This window comes from Gopherus evgoodei, chromosome 3, assembly GCF_007399415.2.
Source record: "Gopherus evgoodei ecotype Sinaloan lineage chromosome 3, rGopEvg1_v1.p, whole genome shotgun sequence".
In the NCBI taxonomy this organism is placed as follows: domain Eukaryota; kingdom Metazoa; phylum Chordata; order Testudines; family Testudinidae; genus Gopherus; species Gopherus evgoodei.
In genome coordinates, this window is record NC_044324.1 from 38,871,012 (window position 1) to 38,888,556 (window position 17,545).

Here is a 17,545-nt window from a genome sequence, read left to right on the forward strand (position 1 = left end):
CAGCCCCGACCCGGCAGAGCGGCTCTAGCCACCGCCAGTGGTTCAGGGCTCGGCGCTGCAGACGCCAAACGGCCCCTAGCGGGGAGGGTCCTGACGCGCTCTGAGGCGCGAGCCACCACTACACCTCCCGTGAGAACGTGGCTAGAAAGACGAATTTGAAGGACCACGACCTAACGGCTACGTTCCGGCCCCCGGGATGGCGCTCGTCACTACATGGTCAAAGGGCATCCGGAAGTCACGGCGCGTGACATTCGTTCCGGGTCGGGGATTCCATCGCGTGCACTGACTTCCGCCTGGCCGGCCACCCGGCAGCAAAGCGAGGGGCGCGAACCGGGAGCCGGAGAAGGCCGCAGCCATGCAGGTCACCCGCCTCAACGAGGTGAAGATCTACAGCCTGAGCACGGGCCCGAGCCTCCCCGAGGTGAGAGAGGGCGGCCCGCACTCCCCGCCGGGCTCCCGGCCCCAGCCATCCCCCCCCGGGGTCTCCGCGAGAGGGGGCGCGGCGCGGCTCGGCGCGGCCTCTATTCCCGGGCGGGAGCTGCACGGAGCACCCCCGTGCTTCCGCTCCAGGACCTGCAGAGGCGTGTCTGCTCCAGGGGAACCGCGGCCCCTGCTCCGTCTCGTTTCCCCGCGCAGTCCCTGGGCGCTCCCCTCCTGGCCAGGCACACGTGTGCTGGGGAGCGGGCCCTCAGGTTGGGAAGACGGTTGCTGAAACCCCTTCAAACTGTGCGTGAAACTGACAGAGCGACGGTGTTTCTCCTAAAACTGCTGCAGCTGCCAATTTTGGGGCGTGTGTTTAGGCACATTTTTCTGTTTCTGTCAAGTCTGTTCCTGTCCGGTTGAAGAGCTGCTTGAATAACAGGCGAAACGGTGAAACTTTCTCGACAAAAATTGTTGCCAAATGCACAAACTTGCGGCGGGGGGGACTCCCTAGATCACTGGTTTTCACCCTTTTTCCATTAGTGGACTCCCTAAGAAATTTCCAGTGAAGGTGGGGATTGGGGCTGTGTACCCACTACAGTTTAAGCACATATAAGTTATGTTCCTCTGATGTGAATAAGCTCCCCCCCCACCCCCCAGTGAGGTACATTACACCAACCTAAGCGCTGGTGTGAACAGCGCTATGTCCCTACGACATAGCTGCTACTGCTCACGGGGGCTGGAGTAATTGAGTTGATGGGAGAGCTCTCTCCCATGCGTTCAGAGCATTTGCACTAGCAGTGCTACCGTGGCACAGCTGCAAGCTCTGTAGTGTAGCCATAGTCTGTGGAACCAAAGGTGTGTGTGGACCAGAGGTTGAAAGCCAATGTCCTAGTACTTTCTTCTCTAGTCTCTGAGGAATCTGGGATCAAGGTTTCAGCAGCATTCAGGAAGAGATTAGATCTGTGTACAGACAATGCTGGTATCCAGAGTTATATTAGTAAAAACTCTAAAAAGTAAATGTTTATGGTGGGATATAATACCTCAGGCTTTAGAGATTAAGACAACCTCTGACTATTAGATGTTGGGGAAATGTGACCCAAGGTAGATTATCCCCTTTTCTGTCATCCTGCAGGGTGAAAATTTTGCACCTCTTCTAAACCTTCTGGTATTGACTACTGTTGGTAATAGGATATTAGGTTAGATGAACCTGTGGTCTGATCTAGCTCTGCAGTTCCTCTGCTTTTACAGATGTTATAAATAGTGGTAATGTCTTAAAAATTGGGGTTTAAGTTGATGGTGTCACCTTAATATTTTTGTCTGTGTCTCACACTGATATCTGAGAAACATAGGAATAGGACAAAGTGAAAAAAACTGAAGAAAAAATATTTTGTCTCCTGACAAAATTCCAATAATTTTGAGTGAAGTCTTTGCTTTTTTCACCTAAATTCACTGCCCCAATAATGACCTTTTGCATATTTGTGGCTTATATCATTATCCCCCACCTCATTCCTAGTCGCTTTCTAGACTGCTGTCCTAAACCTTTGAATTGTAACCTGTAGGGCTTTTAGACTTTGATAAAAGTTGTGTTGCCAGTACATTAGCTAGCACATGCAAACTAATGCATTTGAAAAGTTTAGTATAGACTATGAGGTTTATATACTTTAATGCATGCTAAACTGTTAGAGTTACAGCTAGGTGGGAGCCTTGCCTGCACTAGGCTGTTAAAATGTGTTAGTTAATTAACATGTACTAACAGCACACCTTTAAGCGTCATCTAGGATGGCAATGCTGTTTTTGGGAGGCTGAGAATCTTAAGATTATATTTGGGAAAAAATGAATAACTGCTCTGATTGCAAAGATAAATGTTCTGAATGTAAATAGCTATGATAATCAGGTGAGTGTTGAGAGACTCACTAACAGCACACTAAAGTTTTCAATTACTTATTTTCTTAAGTATGAAATTATTAAATAGCTTCATGGAAATGCTTGCTTTGCTATACATAGCATAATAAACAGAACAAGAATTAATTTGATTTAGAGCCCAGTTTTGTTTCACTGACAAATTTGATAAGCCTAACTCTCTCACGCTTTTCCTAGCACTTGAAATTAACACTGACATCAATTATTTTCCTTTTCTTTCAGTGGATTTCCAGTAAGAAGAAGAGAGCAGTACAAAAGAAAAATGTGGGTAAGTTGTCCTTAACACGTGCTGTTCACTAAAAATGGGTTGCATTTATATAGCATTCTAGTCCAGAAGTAGATCAAAAAACTTTACAAACTGATTTAAGAGCTATAATTATATTTTGCTTATGTACATAGATAGTTGACAGCCACCTCTGGATTGAAGAGGCACAGCTGTAAATTGATCTAGATTATGGTGTCAAGATCTAAATTTTCTTATGTGCAGTATTGTACAGTTGACTGTATAAATTGTGGGTTGTTCTTGAATTCCTATAAAGCGCCAGGTGTTGGCCACTGTAGGAAGTGGAACAGAATATATGCTGGAGTCCTTTTACATATATGATAAGATTGTCACATTTCGGATGTAGATACAATTATGATCCTCAGGGACAATGCAGCTGGTTATACTCACATTTCTCAGCAGCAAGTACAATATCAGAGCATTCTTTTCTGGCAAGAAGTCCTGTCACCAAGATCTGTTGTTCAACTCAAAATGTAAAATCTGCATTTTAATTAAAGCCTCTTCTTCTTGTCCCAGACTCTGTGCTATTAAGAAATGCCCAGCAAACAAAAAAACCTGCAAACAAAAGTTCCTGCCCACGCATAGTCATGCTTTTCTGCCTAGAGATTGGGAGAGAAACAAAACACCTTTTTACTTTGGATTTTTATGCTCTTTTGGTTTAGGTATAAATACCATAGTGATAACTGCCATATGGAAAGCTAAAATAGATATATATTGGGTTTTATTGCGTATGTCCATAACAGAGGGCGATGTGATACACTATATCAGGGTTTCTCAGCCCATGGGTCAGGGACCCAAAATTGGGTCACCGGAACGTTTCAGAGGGTCGTGTGGGAACTCCTGTGGCTACAGTCCTGTGGGGCTGGCTGGGCTGCCTCCCTGCTCCAGGAAACCTCTGGGGTCCCAGTGCCACTCAGGTTAAACCCAACTGTCCTGATGACGGGAGTCCAGGTAGACCAAATTTGAGTGAGTGGCACGACAACCCCATGAGCCAGGTCAGAGCTCCATTCATACAAATTTGGTTTAGCCAGAGTGGTGAGCCCAAACCTGATAAGGCACTGCAACCCTGGAGGTTGCAATGCCTGGAGTGGAGAGCCATGCCCAGCCAGCCCCACAGCACAGGAGCTGCCACTGTGGGGTTAGTGCTGGGCAGAATCTGACTGAAACCACCCTAGGGCCTCCATCCCCAGATTATTTACTGGGTCGTGACCGGCTGTAAACCAGGGGTAGGCAACCTCTGGCAGGCTTGTCGAAGGCGGCACGCGAGCTCATTTGCAGTGGCACTCACACTGATGGGGTCCTGGCCACTGGTCTGGGGGGCTCTGCATTTTAATTTAATTTTAAATGAAGCTTCTTAAACATTTTAAAAACCTTGTTTACTTTACATACAACAATAGTTTAGTTATATATTATAGACTTATAGAAAGAGACCTTCTAAAAACGTTAAAATGTATTACCGGCGCGCAAAACCTTAAATTAGAATGAATAAATGAAGACTTGGCACAGCACTTCTGAAAGGTTGCCGACTCCTGCTATAAACATTTACAAATGGGTCCTGAGCCCAAAAAGATTGGGAACCACTGGACTACACAGTGTCTCAGCTATGTATGGTAAAATGCTATTTAACACACACACTGTACTATAATTGTACTATGTACTACAACTGAAGTGATGTGATTTGTTCTACATTGATATAGTCTGCTTCTGAAAATTCACAGAATGTAATGATCTGTAAATTTATCACTTGGCATATTTTTGGAAGCAGTATTAATCACTCTTGGGGGAATTCTGCGCATCTGTGGACTAGCAGAATTCATTTGTCTTTTGTATTATCCCGCATAAAAAGCACTTTGCCTAAGAAGTGCTGCAGTTCTGCCTTTTGCCCACCAGAGGCCCCTGTGGCACCAGAACAGCCAGCTGCTTTCATGCTCGCTGTTCTAGCTCCACAGCAGCCTCATCTGGGCAAAAGGTGAAACTGCAGCATGTCTTAGGCAAAATGTTTTTTATGTGGAAAAATGCAAAATTCTATGCCCAGTGCTACAGAATTCCCCCAAGAGTAGAGTTCATCACAGCACCTTGCCCGCAGAACCAGGTTAGGGCAGAGTGGGGCATACAGGGCTGCTGGGGGAAGACAGACTGGAGCATGGGCTCAGGATCTAGTGGGGTGACAGCGTTGAGCCTGGGGCAGGGGGGCTGCAGAGACCCATAGGGATGAGGGGTGTGGGGTATGGAGCAGACATGCCTGACTGAATGAGAGAGGCTTAGAGTCTGCCAGGGTCTGCATGGGGGAGGCTTCCTAACAATCTCTCCCTTCCCCCCAAAGAAAAACCTCTCACCCATACCTAGCACCCTCCAGGTTCACTCCTAAGCTCAGTCCTTGGCTCCCTCAGCTTCTCCCGTACCCCTGACTCACCCAAACCTTTGTGCTACATCTGACAGGTGCAGCAAATACAGTTCTGTATTGTGATTTAAATGAATTACACAAAGTTCTGTATTTATATGTCTCATAAGGAATTTATTTTTCAAAATTTTTTTACCAGAATCTTTTTTTTTTTTTTTTTTTGCTCTATGTTGTTACAGACATACTTTCTGACAGATATTTTGAAACAAATTACCAAAATAATAGTAACTGGCTTAATTGTATTGTGTTATTTTGACAAAATATGCAGAATTTTGCATAATTTTCAAAGATCGAGTGCAGAATTTTTAATTTTTTGGCGCAGAATTCCCTCAGGAGTATTATATTAAATGTTCCTGATGCTTAAAATGAGGTTTTTTGTCCTTTGTTTAGTTACTGATGATACTGCTTTAGAAAACTTTGTCTGTCAAACAAAAGATGTTACCAGTTTTCTTTAATAGGAATGTTTTCTCTTCAGACGTTCGCAGAAGAATTGAACTTATTCAAGACTTTAACATGCCCACAGTTAGCACAACTATTAAGGTATCAAGGGATGGACAGTATATTATGGCAACTGGTGAGTTAACTAAATGTTTATGTATGCCAAAAGCTAAAATTTTCGAAAACCTTTACCTGGAGGTAGCTTACTAAAGCAGAGAAGACTTTCTAGATAATTTTTAAGTGTCAGTGTATAGATGCCTTTTTGGCTTACTGTTACCATGTGGTGAACCTGATAGCATACGTCACGATACTCTGTGAGGCACTTCTTTGTAGCACATGGGTATTTATAGAATTTAATTGTTGTTATTTTGCAGATGGAGGCTGCCCTTGATACTTCTATTATGTGTATATGAATCTGACTTTCAAAATAAGTTTTTGTTTGTTTGTTTAAAGTTTAATTGATTGACGATCCCAGTGGCCGCCAAACTATTTAATGATCTAAATTTGCACAAATAATGAAACCTGGTTTTGATTGTTTTTTTCAAAAGTAAAAATCAGTGAAACTCTGTAAACATTTCATGGATTGGCCGACGTTGCTGTAACCATATATTATTTGAGATGAAATATACTATTTTAATACATGATAGCTGCATGTCTTAGTTGGTGAATGAAAAGTAAATGTTGTCTTTAGTTATGAATCTCACTTTAATGGTAAAGTGTAAAGAAAATGTTATCTTCCTATTTCTTTCTATGGGTATTTCAAACCATTTTGGTTAGAATGCTCCTGTTGTTGTTGTTGTTGTTTGTTTTTATTATTCTTGTACAGTAATCGTCTTTTAAATTAATCTAGTATTCTTTACAAGGATGGAGGCATAGTACTACAACTAAACTTCACAGATATAACAACTGAGAATTAGTGATTTAGGTAGACCTGGGCAATCTAAGACTGTACACAGGCTTAGCCTTTTGGACCGATTAGAAGGTACTGTTGTTGTATCCAGTCACAGAGACTGTTATCTTCAGCTTAGATGTGTATGTGGTTTTCAGAATAAATTTCCTGCACCAAGGTCAAGGTTTTCAAAAACGGGTCTCTAAAGTTATGTCCCTACATGGCTTGATTTTTAAAAGTTGCAAGCACTCAGCAGCTACCATTGATTTCTGGGATTGAAGGTTCAAGCAGTTGAAATAACAGCAAAAGTAAACACTGTGCATACTTAAGACCTGACTATGTTTAACTGATTATTTTGAAAACATATTCTCTGGTTGCTTATGTCAGGGATAAAACTGTTTTGCAGGAACATATAAGCCAAGGATCCGGTGTTTTGATACCTACCAATTATCCTTGAAATTTGAAAGATGCTTAGATTCTGAAGGTCAGTAAATTATATGCCTTTAAAGTGTACATGGGAGGCAAGGTGGACCTGTAAGTAGGGCACTGAAGTGGAGTAAAGAGACCTGTGTCCAGTCATTAACCTTCCTGTGATTTTATGCAAGTCACTTTTTTGTACCCTCATTTTCCCATCTGTAAAAGGGGGATAATGTTACTTAACATTTTTTGTAAAGCATTTTGAAATCTGTGGGAACTTAAATAATGTATCTAAAGCAAAGCACAGGCTATCTGATTTACCCTGTAACTTAAGTTTGTAAGATCATAAGATTCTACATTGCACTTTTCTTGGTAATTGTTAGATCCAAATGTCCATGTGTATCTTCGATCAACCCAAATGGGATTTCTGTAAATCAATAAGATTGCTAGGAAGTGAGCCATCAATCCTAGATAAACATGTTTGTATATCTAGCTGGCCTTTTACATATTTTTTTTTAATTACAAAAAAATCTAATTAAATAACCTTTATCTAATCAGCTGTCAAGAAAAGCAATAAGTACAGAGTAAATTTATTAATTTGCATACTCCTGTCTTGAGTAGTAGATACTGTTGTATCAGTATTGCACTTTCTTCTTTCTAAGTGAATCAGTTTCTAGTTAGTGTTCTAGAAAACTCTAAAAAGCTTTAATTTTTTTCATTCGGTATCAAATTTAAATCTGTAAGGTAGTTACGGTTATTAATTATACATTAATTGCTTACATTCTTAATAGAATTTGAACTTATTTGCCTCCTTTGCTATCTGAAAAGCATTTTATATGTTGTGAGTGCTACAAGAAATGAATAAATAATTTCATCTAAAAAACTAAATTAAGGTGATATTAAAGTTTTGTGGTTAAGTGCTCCAGATATGATAAAGGCAAGGTTGTACTTGCAATTTTGTGCATATTCGTTAAAATAACCTTTAATTTCATGATTACATTTCCATTTGTTTTAAACTTCAAATGTGTATAGTCTTCTAGTATGTGAGAAAAACAACAATCTGTGAAAGTCATTAATTTTCACAAAGAACACAGTAAACATTCTCCGCAACTTCCTTCACATTAAGTAGAACAGTTAAATGGTGGACTCCTGCTGGCATATAAAAGCTGCCTAAATTCACCAAAAAATTTTGTCTTTCTCTGACTTAACTAGCATCTGACTAGACTGAGTCCAAAAAGATATACTTGAGTATTATTTTAAGGAAAATACATTGTTTATGAGAATGATAAAACATTGAGTTGCTACATGTGTATCTCTAAGGCTTTAGAAAAGTATATGAAGATTATATTTTATCATGTAATTAAAGATTGCATACATAATGCATTGATGTCAATATGAACTATTTACATGATGGAAGTTAAGCATTAAAGATCTAGGTCAGTGTTTTTAAATCATGTTTACGTAATTGATTCTTAAACTTTCTTTATTCCTCCTCCTTCTCCCCCCCAGTGGTTACATTTGATATTTTATCAGATGATTACTCAAAGGTATGTTTAATATTTTATTTTTAATGTCTGTTGAGAAAAGTGAATTATTTTAGACATCTGTGTATTAAAGGGATACTGCCAATACAAACTTTTGACGTTGATGAGGTTAAAAAAAAAAATAAAGTCCAGTTTCTTTAAATAAAATGTCCTGACTCTTGAAAATGATCTTTAAAATATTTCATTTTTCTCTGCCTCTGTTTGAATGTTTTCTCCTGACTAGTCAGGCTACAAGAAAAAGAACAAAACTGGCAGTTAATGCAAAGTTTGGTCTAAAATACAAATAAAATGAAATGTGAAAAAGAAGGAAATGTCTTTACTAATTTCTTTCAGTTATAGACATCTTAGGCCTTGTCTATATTTGCAGCAGTGTATAGGGTATGTGTACTATATGCCTCAGTGACAATCGGGCTGAGTCTACACTGCAGTGTACAGCTACCCATGGCAGTGGATGGTCCTCTCCCCACTGCTTCTTCCCTTTCCCTGTAGTCGGAGCCTGCCACTTTGGCAGGGAAACACTCCGGCAGCAGAAAGGGGCAAGGCAGTACACTGCTAAAAATAGCAGGGTAGATGTGGGAGGCATTTCTCAGGGGTGTAAAGAGCTGTGTAGGATATGTACTTCCAAGGTTCTGGTGTGTCTTTACTCGCCTAAGCAGTTTCTCACCATCTGCAGTAGTGTTTATACCTATGCTAGGGGGCTGTTCTCAACATGCCGCTGTTAAGTATAGACATAGCCTTAGTTACAATCATTAATAACTACAAGGTAGGTACAAATTTTTCAGACAGAAATGGGATTTTTTTCAGATTAACTGTTCCTTTAAATGTTAATGTATTTAAGGTACTGATTAGTCACATGTTAATAACCTGATTAATGTTAAGCACGTGAGTAATTTCATTGACTTCAGTATGACTACTCAGGTGTTTAAATTTAGACACACTTAAGTACTTTTCTGAATCAGGACCTCATTTTCCCTGGACAGACATTGCCATTTTATTAGATACGTACAGTATGGCTTTTCTAGATACAGAATGTCTAAAATTCTGCCACCTGCTAGAAAACTAAGAATAACTGTGTCTGCATTGAATGGGGGAAGGAGGGAACTAATTTTATGAGTTACAGCAGCCTTCCACCTGCTTTCTCTCTAAAGGTACATCTACACTCTGGAGACTATACTGGCATAGCCTAGTAGGGTAGGCACAGCGTATGTTAACGGAAAGGGGTTTTCTATTGGTGTAGGAACACTGCCTCCTGAGCGATGTTAGCTACATTGATGGAAGCACTCTTCCATTGACATAGCTGCATCTACACTGGGGTTTATGTTGTCATAGCTATGTTGGTCAGAAATGATTTTATTTACTTATTTTTATTTCCATATCTGTGACCAATGTAGCTTTCTAGACAAAGCCTAAGAGAAAATGCTGGCCATGTTAAGGACTGAAGAAAGAATTTGTGAGGTTATCAGAAGACTTTTTTGTTTACAAATTAGTTTCCTGTCTGGTTATAAAAAAAAGTGTTGCTTTTTTGTGTTTCGTTCTGAAATTGGCAATATATTCAGATGCAGAAAAACTATCTAGAGAGCTTGTCTAATTCCATATTTTTCTTTTTGTATGTCTTTTTTTTTTAACGTTATTATCCAAAAACATACTGTAAAGTCAGTAAGGAGAAAAACTGAAAACCAGTCCAAATAAATCCTACTTGCTTAAAATTAGCCATGCATTCAAGATATTTTTGATCAAAGAGGCATTTCTCTGGAAGTATTTACTAATTGATGATTATATGACTCACTGTGTAGGTTTAGAAAGGAATGGTGTTTTTGCCTTTTCAAAAAAGGTTGTCTTTCCCTTTGTCTCTTACCCATACCAGTAGCAAGATACATTGGAGAAGCTGGTCTTGTCATCCAGTGGTTTTATTTTCTAGGAATAACTCAGTGGTGGCAGAAACTGACATGATGCTAAGGAAAAGCTAATATAAAAAAGTTCCACTGAGTTGGATCTGTTTATTAATAAAGGAAAACCTGAGTGTTTTTTGTTTCAGTATTGTAGAGACTTTTCCCAAAATTATATAAAACAACAATTATTGGAGATTGAGGGAAACTTCAACATTTGTATGTCCTTCGGTTACTCTGAGTTTACTTTATGAAGGCATGAAATTTGAGTGTGTTTTATTTTTAAGGCACATTTTGAAAAGTCTTTAAAAATTCTTTTTGTGGGAGAAATGAAAGAGGATGAATATTCAGATTTGTCCTTGAAAATAATCTGCTCCCCCTGAGAATGACCCTTTGATGTCTTTCCCCCTTTCCTTCTGTCCGTGGACTTACAACATGCTATTGAAGCTTAAATTGAATATTATCTCATTTTGCGTTGATCTCTTTAACTTATTTTCTGTAATGCTCCATGCTTCAGAAACTTCCTTTAGTTTTACTAGACTGTCAAGTTAGAACAGAAGAGATTCTAGTTAGACTAGAGAAGAGAACGCACCTGGGCATCATTGTAAAAAGCTTAATGACAAGCTGCTCTTAATGTGCAGCTGTGGTCAAAAGCCAAGCAAGATGTTAGGATGCATGAGGAATTGGATGGAGAATAATTTGAGAAATGTTGTTATGCCATCATATAAATCAGTGGGGTGGCCTCATTTGCAATATTAATCACCCACATTGTAAAATAAAATAAATAAATTGCAGAATGGTCAAGGATGTGGGAAAACTGTTGAAGAGAGATTGAAAAGATCTGGATTGTTTATGTTAGAAAGGAGATGAATAAGAGGGGAAATGATAAAAGTATATAAAATAATTAATGGTCTTGAGGATGTAGATCAGGAATTTCTGTTCTCCCTGTCTCGTAACTCAAGAACAACAGCTATTTAATGAAATTAAAAGGTTAGACATCTGTCCTTCCCTTCCCTTCAGGGAGTGGTGATGGTAGGAGAGCTGTTCATATAGGCATACAAATGAACAGAAAATGCCACCATCATTATGCAACTTTTTAAACACATGTTGAAATTTCACTAAAAACATTGATCCAAAGGCTGCAGAAATCATTTAGAAAGATTCTCTTAAAATTAATTTATCCAACTCTCCATATCCAATTAAATAGTGAAGCAGGATCCATTTTAGTAAATTTTACTATTGTTATTTAAATACAATGTTAATTAAAAATAATAGCCAAATCAGTTGGTTTTGATAAAAACCTGTGAATTTGAAAAATCACTGGAGTTTTCTTTAAAGAAAAGAGTGATGAGGGTGGGGAAGTGAGGAGGAAACCATCAGAAAAAAAACCTAACCCCCAAATCCTTTCCGTTTTGTTTTCAGATTGTCTTCTTGCACTGTGACAGATACATTGAGTTTCATTCACAACATGGCTATTATTACAAGACAAGAATACCAAAGTTTGGTAGAGATTTCTCCTATCACTACCCATCATGTGACCTGTATTTTGTAGGCGCAAGGTATTGATCCTGATGGGCTGGTCTCGGTTTTCATTTTTCTTAGGACTGTTTTTTTCAAGTATAAAATGAAGCTAAAAATATGCTGTAAAAATTGACAATTCCATCTGAATGCATAGTGGAAAATGCTATTCTTTAGTGAAGAGAGAAAATGTTGGTGATAGAAAAAATAAGTTGGTTCATTAAACAGAAGACTTTACAATCAATAACTCTCAGGAAGGAAAAATCATACGCAAATACTAATTTAAGAATAACTCTTTAGGCAGTAGTACTGCAGAAAAAGATCTGGGGGTATCTTGGATCACAAATTGAATATGGGCCAACAGTGCAATGCAGTTGTAATATATGGGAGGTAATTGGCTCTCCTTAGCACTCTTGAGACCTCAGCTGAAATACTGTGTCCAGTTCCATGCATCATACTTTAAAAGGATGTGGTCAAATTGGAGAGAGTCCAGAAGAGAGCAACAAAAACAATAAAAGATTTAGAAAAGTTTAAAATAAATAAATAGAAAATGCTGAGAATTGTGAAGATAACATGTTAGAAAATTAATACATTCCTTATCTGGTAAGGTGTAGTTATTGGTATAGTACCAATACTTTGTTGGTGAACATTTAGAGAGGGAAGGAAGATTCGTCGGGGGACAGGAGTTTCCCTGCTCTATTAAGATTAAGTTCTGAAAATTTATACTTGCTATAAAAATGAGATCTAAACAAGAATTCATAGATTCTAGGACTGGAAGGGACCTCGAGAGGCCATCGAGTCCAGTCCCCTGCCCTCATGGCAAGATCAAATACTGTCTACACCACCCCGGATAGACATTTATCTAACTTGTCTTATGGTTTTCACTCATTTAAAATATTGAGCATTTAGAGAGAGAATAATTAATGTTAGCTTCTTTGTAGTTCTGAAGTATACAGATTAAATCTGGAACAAGGAAGGTACCTGAATTCGCTACAAACAGATGCTTCGTAAGTACCTACAGTTTATCATGTTCATTACAATTTTTCCAGCAGGGGGAGCCAAATATTTAACTTGCTCCTTATCAACAGCACATTCCATGCAAAATCCAAATGCTCCATAATGTAAATTAAGGTATAGTTTGAAAGAAGCATGGTCAATTCTGAGCTTCGTACTTTAAAAAAAATCTTCACTCGGACAATTAGACCTGTTCATCTTATTTCTATGTATATTTTTTAATTGTCTAATCTGCTCTTTAAAATAGATATTTTGAAACTTTCTTTTGATAAATGTGCCTTCATTTAACCATCCCCAGTGCTCTTCAGTCTAGCCATCATATGTTGGCTGATTTCTTGCAGTCTTCATGGCATAAGTGGGTCTTGAGAAGGGACTTGGAGGAGGTGATAGACTTGTAAATCATTTCAGGGAAGATTCCAAATACAAGAGGGGATGAGGAAGGAAACAATAAGATATCTGTGGAAGGATAAGCAGGCAGTTGAGGGTGGGATTGTTCGTAGGATGGTGGTGTTGGGACAAGCATGATCATTAAAATTGTTTTAGTTCTTGTAAGTAATTTTGTGGGTTATCAAACTCTGCCCCTCTTTCTATTCTAGGGAGAATAATGTCTGTGACATAAATCCCATCCACTGCTTATTTGCTACTGGGACAGCTGAGGTAAATGTTTAAATTAACCTTTCTAAGAACTGTGGCAATATTTCTTTCTCATTTCTTGGTAATCATATGCAGATCATAGAAGTAAATCATAATATATAGCTGAAGAATTAATTTGATCCTATTTATTACATTAAATGTGAATTGATTAATATGTTGGACAGCCTGGCTGTTTTCCGAGCACAATGCAAACATAATTTCTTGCACTGTATTGGATGTGGAGATACTTATGATTTCACAAATAAGCAAAGAAAATAATCATCACATTTAACTTTAAAATATAGACGTATGTATAATTTAACTAGCCTATGCACATCCTGTTACTCTTTTAGGATTTAACATTTTAAAGACATTCAGATCTGATCATATTTTTTAAAAATAGAAGAAAACTAAAATGTGGCAATTAGCATGTCATCACTGAAATCCAATCCTTCCCTGAGCTGTTTACCTTCACAATTAAAGTGGATAGTTAATAGATCCAGCATCCTCTATAGTTTGATTTCTGGCTTCCAACAGGGCTAAATAATTGCACTGTTTAATCTTGAATTATATTTTTTTTCATTAATTGTTTATACTGTGTTTAGGGGAAAGTGGAATGCTGGGACCCTAGAACTAGAAATCGAGTTGGTGTGTTGGACTGCGCTTTAAGCAGTGTGACAGCAGATACAGAGTAAGTAATGATTGGCTGTTAGTGCATAATGTTAGGTCCTGATCCTGCTCTACAGTGCAAGTACACATCAGTAATCCCATCAACGGTAGTGTGTAAACGCTGTACAATTGGTCCTTTATCTGGAAAGTTAGGTCTCTTATTTCATTGGTCTGGCAGGCAAAGGCTAAATGCACATCATCCCAGAGTTTGTGAAGATGAACAATAATATTTCTGAAAAATGCATGTCATTGGTGTCCCCATTAGTTTTTGTATCTAATTTCTGAGTATATAGACAGACAATCAGTATTTTTAGCCATTAACTTGAGGCATTTTAGCAAATATTCAAAGTCTTTACTAAAAGGAAAATATAATTGTGAACATTGTTCTTTTCAGGATAGATGGCTTGCCATCTATTTCAGCACTGAAGTTTAATGGAGCTTTGAATATGGCTGTAGGCACATCCACTGGACAGGTAGGCATGCTGTTGAATTAACCTTTCTTGCCATAGATCTTGAGAGATACAGTTCATGTATCAAAGGCCTGGATCTTTTCAGACATTCAGTATAGTTGTTTTGAAGCCAGTTTGTACTAGTGGAAGAGTAAAATATACACACACAAACTTGGCATTTGTGTTTGTATACAAGGTGGTAATACTCAACCTTAAGGTGCAGAGTAACTTCATCAAGAGGAATTAAAGAGCTACAAAATAACAATGTAGTGATGTCCTGATGTGATGCTGCAAAATCCGCCCCCACATGTATAACATCTCAGTGTAACTTTCTGTTGATTCAATAGTGTGAGAAAGTTGCTGTTTTTTGTGATTCTTCTGCTTTTCAATTAATGTATCATATCCACTCTCCTCCTACCCCACCTCCGGGCTATTCTAGTGAAAGGGGTTGTTTTTCATCTTTCTTCCAACTGCTCCTGGGTGAAGTTAGGGATTGCCCAACTCCAGTTAAATGGCTCTTACTTGGGCTGTCCATGTGCAGTGCAATGTTAGGATTTCTTCTGTATTCAGTACTCTATTTGACTGTAGAGCCCCAGGTTGAGTATTGCTCATGTATGTCTGCTTTCTGAGTACCTGTTCTGGATGTTTTGAGAGAGCCATTCTCCTCAATACTTGGGGTGCAAAGTCAAATGTTGCTGATTCAGAAGAATATTTATCACTAGCATAGCTCTGCTCATTTGTAGAACTGGGTGCTTTACAAAGATAAGTTAGCATTAGTATCCCCACTTTACATTTAAGAAATTGAGACACTGCCCAAGGCCCAGTGACAGCTCACTGGGAGAGCCAGGACTAGAGTTTCTCCTGAATCCCAGGCCAGGGCTGTTACCTACTGGACCACGTTACTTCCCATAAAGGGAATGTGAACACTAATGTTTTCAATGAAAGCGTGAAAATGATGTCCCCAGGTAGTAAGTTGATTAAAAACTGCTAAATCCCAGGGGCTTCTAAGAATCTGAGTTACATATTTCACTTGAAGTTGCCTTGCTTTATCACCATCTTGTGCCATAAAGGAAAAATAGCACTCGAATACACTAGACAGATGACAGCACATGTAACTCTTGATTTTTGGTAATTACTAGGAAGTATAGTAAATGCTTACATTCATATATAATTATCATAGTACTGAAGCATCTGTGTGGTATTGGTATAAGAGATTATGAAACAAGCCCAGTTCAGAACTTCAACTGCTTCTTAGTTATATTTTTACAGACTTGTCTAAACACAAAAGTTGTACCAGTTTAACCTAAAGGTGATGTTGCGCAAATGTAGTTTAACTGGTACAACACAGAGTGTAGGCCAGGTCGAGGTTGAACACTCTTGATTAGATAGTACAGGGAATTTCTAATGTCTTTATTTTTCCAGATTTTGTTGTATGATCTCAGATCCAATAATCCATTAGTAATCAAAGATCACCTATATGGCCTGCCTATTAAATCAATCCTGTTCCAGGATCCATTAGATTTAATAATATCTGCAGATTCACGAATCATAAAAATGTGGAACAAGGACACAGTAAGTCTATTAAATTATTTTTTATAATTTTGTTTGTATGTGATTTAAACTTATGTCTGCATTTCAATATAATGAGTTTTTTTGTGTATCCTAATTTGCTTAGTATTGTTATATTCTGTTTGACTTTACAAATAGATCATTGGGAAAATCTTCAGTAAGCTGTTGAGTATACAGATGCACAGACAGTTTTCAACAGTTATATAGCTGCTCATAAGCCTTTTTTAAAAAATAAAGGTCTAAAACATTTGTAAAATTGGTGAGGTGTAAAAAAGCAAAAATACAAAATGTTTTCCTTCCTCTGTCCTTTTGGCGTAAAGTCTGTTTTTCCCAAAATGCACTTAATTCATTTCTAACCGCTGTGATCAACGGTCTGTAATTCAAGGAGTCAGATGCTCATAGGTCCATAACTACAAGTACAAAGAAGCAGAAATTAAGCCTACACTCAAATTGCAATTTGCAATATGTTATATATTGCATTAACTGACTACTTTACAGTAAAAAGCAACACATAATCCTGTGGCACCTTATAGACTAACAGATCTATTGGAGCATGAGCTTTCGTAGGTGAACACCCACTTCATCACCCACGAAAGCTTATGCTCCAATACGTCTGTTAGTCTATAAGGTGCCACAGGACTCTTTGTTGTTTTTTACAGATCCAGACTGACACAGCTACCCCTCTGATACTTAATTTACAGTAGATATTTTTAACCTTATAAGCTTAAAAGGCAGGCATAAAGTTGAGCTTTCAGCATAAATATCCATATGATACAGGAGATGTCATGTTTGTTGGGTGTTTGACAATCTTTGTCTTAATCTGTGCATTCATACTAACGTTGTGTATGGAATTTACTATGCGCGAATTGGCAGATCCATAATAGCGCTGTTGTAACTTAGTTTCGTTTCAGGGTCTTTCATTACTTGCTGTTTTTCCTCTTAGCAGTGCTTGCATTACACTCCTCAAAGGCTCACTAGCTGTTCCGCTCCTGCACTCTTCTTCTCTTCTGACTTGATGATGGACCTTATCAAGAGAAGTCATGGCCCATTCAGTAGCTTCCAAATGCTTTATAGCCTATTTCAGACAGTCATCTAGGGTTGCACTATTATTTCTCCCCCATAGGAAATCTACTTGCCTTTACAAACACCCAGAGGCCTTTTAGGTTCATCAGCTTTCTTACAGTTTTCTCTGATCACACATGGGTTGGTTGGGAACAAGCCCCTTTTCAGTAATTGTATAGTTAGTTACAAGACTTGATAAATCCTTGACTGGTGTTTAAACACCAGTGCTAGCCTCTCTCCATTTTTTTAATTGCATACATTTCTCCCAAGGACAGTTAAGCACCATAAAGGTTAGTAGGTGGCTCCTGAGGTAGGAAGAGGGAGAGTTTCTTACCGCAGGAGGCAGTGCTGGGTTTGGACTCTTTCCTAGAGTGTGTGCCAACTGGCCCCACCTCCACCAGCTGTTGGTTCCTGAATATCTCTGGTTGAG

At 38.6% G+C, this 17,545-nt stretch overlaps 1 protein-coding gene across 3 annotated transcripts in view; it reads left to right on the plus strand.

The window, feature by feature from the left end:
• The first annotated feature begins 255 nt into the window (after nucleotides 1-255).
• NOL10 (nucleolar protein 10) overlaps nucleotides 256-17,545 on the plus strand; it is a 78,710-nt gene continuing 61,420 nt past the window's right edge. For 2 of the 3 annotated variants that reach the window (XM_030555431.1, XM_030555433.1), the window contains exons 1-11: nucleotides 256-421; nucleotides 2,566-2,611; nucleotides 5,503-5,601; nucleotides 6,761-6,838; nucleotides 8,281-8,318; nucleotides 11,624-11,760; nucleotides 12,661-12,726; nucleotides 13,330-13,390; nucleotides 13,972-14,057; nucleotides 14,430-14,508; nucleotides 15,907-16,056. In XM_030555431.1, the coding sequence (XP_030411291.1) occupies nucleotides 356-421; nucleotides 2,566-2,611; nucleotides 5,503-5,601; nucleotides 6,761-6,838; nucleotides 8,281-8,318; nucleotides 11,624-11,760; nucleotides 12,661-12,726; nucleotides 13,330-13,390; nucleotides 13,972-14,057; nucleotides 14,430-14,508; nucleotides 15,907-16,056 (906 nt within the window). In that variant the 5' untranslated portion in view covers nucleotides 256-355. Of the gene's footprint in view, nucleotides 422-597; nucleotides 727-2,565; nucleotides 2,612-5,502; nucleotides 5,602-6,760; nucleotides 6,839-8,280; nucleotides 8,319-11,623; nucleotides 11,761-12,660; nucleotides 12,727-13,329; nucleotides 13,391-13,971; nucleotides 14,058-14,429; nucleotides 14,509-15,906; nucleotides 16,057-17,545 lie in introns of those variants that run through there. The other variant, XM_030555432.1, reaches the window with a different exon arrangement.